At 37.8% G+C, this 3,278-nt stretch overlaps 1 protein-coding gene across 1 annotated transcript in view; it reads left to right on the top strand.

The window, feature by feature from the left end:
* ROS1 (ROS proto-oncogene 1, receptor tyrosine kinase) overlaps positions 1-3,278 on the top strand; it is a 144,092-nt gene that overhangs the window by 76,629 nt on the left and 64,185 nt on the right. The window contains exon 27 of the mRNA XM_012002357.1: positions 2,687-2,863. Coding sequence (XP_011857747.1) covers positions 2,687-2,863 — 177 coding nt within the window. The remainder of the gene's footprint in view (positions 1-2,686; positions 2,864-3,278) is intronic.

Raw genomic sequence — 3,278 nt, 5'->3', positions numbered from 1 at the left:
GATCACTTGAGGTCAGGAGTTCGAGATCAGCCTGGCCAACATGGTGAAACCCTGTTTCTACTAAAAGTACACAAATTAGCTGGGCATAGTGGTGCATGCTTGTAATCGCAGCTACTCAAGAGGCTGAGGCAGGAGGACTCGCTTGAACTCAGGAGGTGGAGGTTGCAGTGAGCCAAGATGGTGCCACTGCACTCCAGCCTGGGTGACAGAGTAAAACTCTGTCTCAAAAAAATAAAATTAAATAAAATTAAACATTTAATCTCTCAGTCACCCTAGCTAAATTTCAAGTGCTCAAAAGCCACAAATAGCTAATGGCCACTGTGTTGGACAACATAGGTATAAAACATTTGCATCATCACTGAAAGTTCTATTGGTCATTGCTGGGTTATACAGTAAAGTTTTGAAATTGCAAATATGTGTGTATGTGTTATAATTGTACATAGGTTTTGTTGGCATGTCAACCAAGGCCTTTTAGAAACAATTCCTATGTTTAGAGGCCTTTTAGAAACAAGGCCTTTTAGAAATAATTCCTATCATTAAATAGATTTAATGATAGAGGTAATGTTTTGAATGATTCCTCCTTAGGTATGTTACTTGTTTCTGTTAAACCTGTGACAAAAACCCTTTCCTTGATCAAAATGTAGTTATGCTCCTCTGAGTCCTCTTCTTGACTACGCCTTAACCTTGGTCTTCATGTGTCCATCCTTGCTGAGTTCAGTTTTAGCAAGAATCCTGCAAAGTCAGTTTAGAGAGAACCCCCTACCACTGATACCTGATCAAGTTCTTCATTGCCCACCCTTGATGGACATTGGTCTGACTTAAGTAAGAATCCTATTTAGGCTCTTGGCCTGCCTTTAACAAGAATCCCATTAGGCTAATTTAACAAGCATTGCCCTATCCTGGATGCCATCTCTTAATATTTCTCCACCCAATGACTTCCTCACTCAGTTTTTTGGCTATAAAAACCCCAACTATCTGTTACGTTGCAATATTTGTCTTTCCTAGTGCACTATTGCTCTTGTCTTGACCAAAGTCTTTCTTATCATTTTAACAAGTGTCAGAATAATTTTCTTCTTTAACATTTGATACACAAGACAGAAGAATTACCTAGTAGACCATTATATATGTATAAAAATGGTCAGTTTTTCATCAACCTGTAATTAAAATCCTAAAATTAGAAAATTAGAAAGATTTTAGAGATCATTTAGATGTTATGATGTTGTAAGAATTTTTTTCTTTACAAATAGTCATGCTTAAACAACTGTTTCTTTAAAAAACCCTGCTACTTTACAAGGAAGTCTGTTTAAGCTTTTGGACAATTCTGAACATTGGATTTTTTTCTTTTATTTAGCCAGTCTTTTCTTCATTTCTCGCATTCATTAGTCTTAGTTCTTACCTCTAAATTTACAAAGAATAATTTAATCACTTTCCACATGATAGCCATTCAACTATGTCGAGATAACTGTTGTAGCTCATTGTAAGCATTTTTTTTTTTTTTGAGACAGGATCTCACTTTGTTGCCCTGGCTGTAGTGCAGTAGTGCAATCATGGCTCACTGCAGCCTCCATCTCCCAGGCTCAGGTGATCATCTTGCCTCAGCCTTCCAAGTAAGCTGGGAGTACAGGTGCACACTACCATGCCTCACTAATTTTAGTATTTTTTGTAGAGATAGGGTCTTGCTATGCTGTCCAGTCTAGTCTTGAACTCCTGGGCTCAAGCCATCTGCCTGCCTTGACTTCCCAAAATGCTGGGATTACAGGCATGAGCCACCATGCTGGAATCAAGCATTTTCTTTGAAGGAAAAATTCAAGTATCTGCAATTGCTACCCAGGCAATGTGGCATCTAAATCTTTGCCCTAGTCACCCTCCCATGATTTCATTTCAGCTAGTTAATATTCTCTTAAATATTGCCCCCATAAAGACACTTCACTCTCAATGTGTTCTCATCAGTGAAGGGAGACTCTTAACTATGAAGGTCTTCTTTTTGCTGTAGCCAAAAGTGGAATCAGATCTTTAGGATACCTGCCATTGAAAGACCATAGTCTTTTCCACATTCGTTATTATTAAGCCAGATCCCTTTCATTTGTTCATTTACAGAATTGATATGAAACTTAAATTTAGAATTTTACATTTGTTCCTATCAAATTTGAATCAATTTCCTGATTCTGTTGTGATATTTTTGAATTTCAAGGCTGTAACTGAACCTGCTAGTGATGGTGATAATCACATAATATCTGCAAAGATGATAAATGTGTTTGCTATGCATTCATTCCAAACCATTGATAAAAATATTGAGAAAGGTGCTGAGCCCTATGCCTATCATTTAATACTTCCCTCAGGTTGGCATTATTTGATTTTGAGTCACCTAGGTGGGTTTTAAATCCTGGGTCTGCCCTTTGGTGGCCTTGAGCAGATTGTTTAACTCCTTTAAACTTCAGTTTGCCTTTCCACAAAATGATGTTGGTAATAATAGTAGTGACCTGATTGACTTGATATGGTGCTAAAATGAGAGAACACCTCTAAAACCCTTAGCCAAATGACATAAAATGAAGATTTTTTTTCATATTGAAATAATAGATTCAAAAGTTAGTAATTATATATAGGAAAATAATTTCATGTATTATTTAGAGTAAAAAATGTAAGATATTTATTTTGTTCTTTATATTCCTTACGTTTTTAACCTCAGGAAAAACCCTTGCTAGCTTAACTGTGGATGGAGATTTTATATATTGGATCATCACAGCAAAGGACAGCACACGGATTTATCAAGCAAAGAAAGGAAATGGGGCCATCGTCTCCCAGGTGAAGGCCCTAAGGAGTAGGCATATCTTGGCTTACAGTTCAGTTATGCAGCCTTTTCCAGGTAATAAAGTCACATTCATAATCAGCTTGTTCTCCCAATTTAGGGTCCGAAAAATCTCATTATGTCTCCTTCTCCAAAGCTGTCCCTTTAGCCCCTCTGTTGTGCTCTCATCCTTGCTCCAAACTCTACCAGTCTTTAGTGTGCACTGTGATTGCTGTTTGCCCTGGATCACAAATTACCTCTATGTGTAAACACAGCTCAGGGTGTGGTGGGCAACTTTAGTCATGGGAAAACTACGTCCTGCTGTTCTGTCTGCCTGTCCTCTTTCTCTTCTCAGTCCCGTAATTTCTCTTCTTTCTCTTCTTTCTCCTTTGCTGATATTTTAGGCCTCCCAGTGGTGTCAAAAAGTATTGCATACAACCGTGTTTTCAAGGTAACGGGTCATACTTGTGTTATTATGCAGTATGCAGTATTA

Source organism: Mandrillus leucophaeus, unplaced genomic scaffold (assembly GCF_000951045.1).
Source record: "Mandrillus leucophaeus isolate KB7577 unplaced genomic scaffold, Mleu.le_1.0 Scaffold683, whole genome shotgun sequence".
Taxonomy (NCBI): Eukaryota; Metazoa; Chordata; class Mammalia; order Primates; family Cercopithecidae; genus Mandrillus; species Mandrillus leucophaeus.
This window is presented reverse-complemented; position numbering and strand designations above follow the sequence as displayed.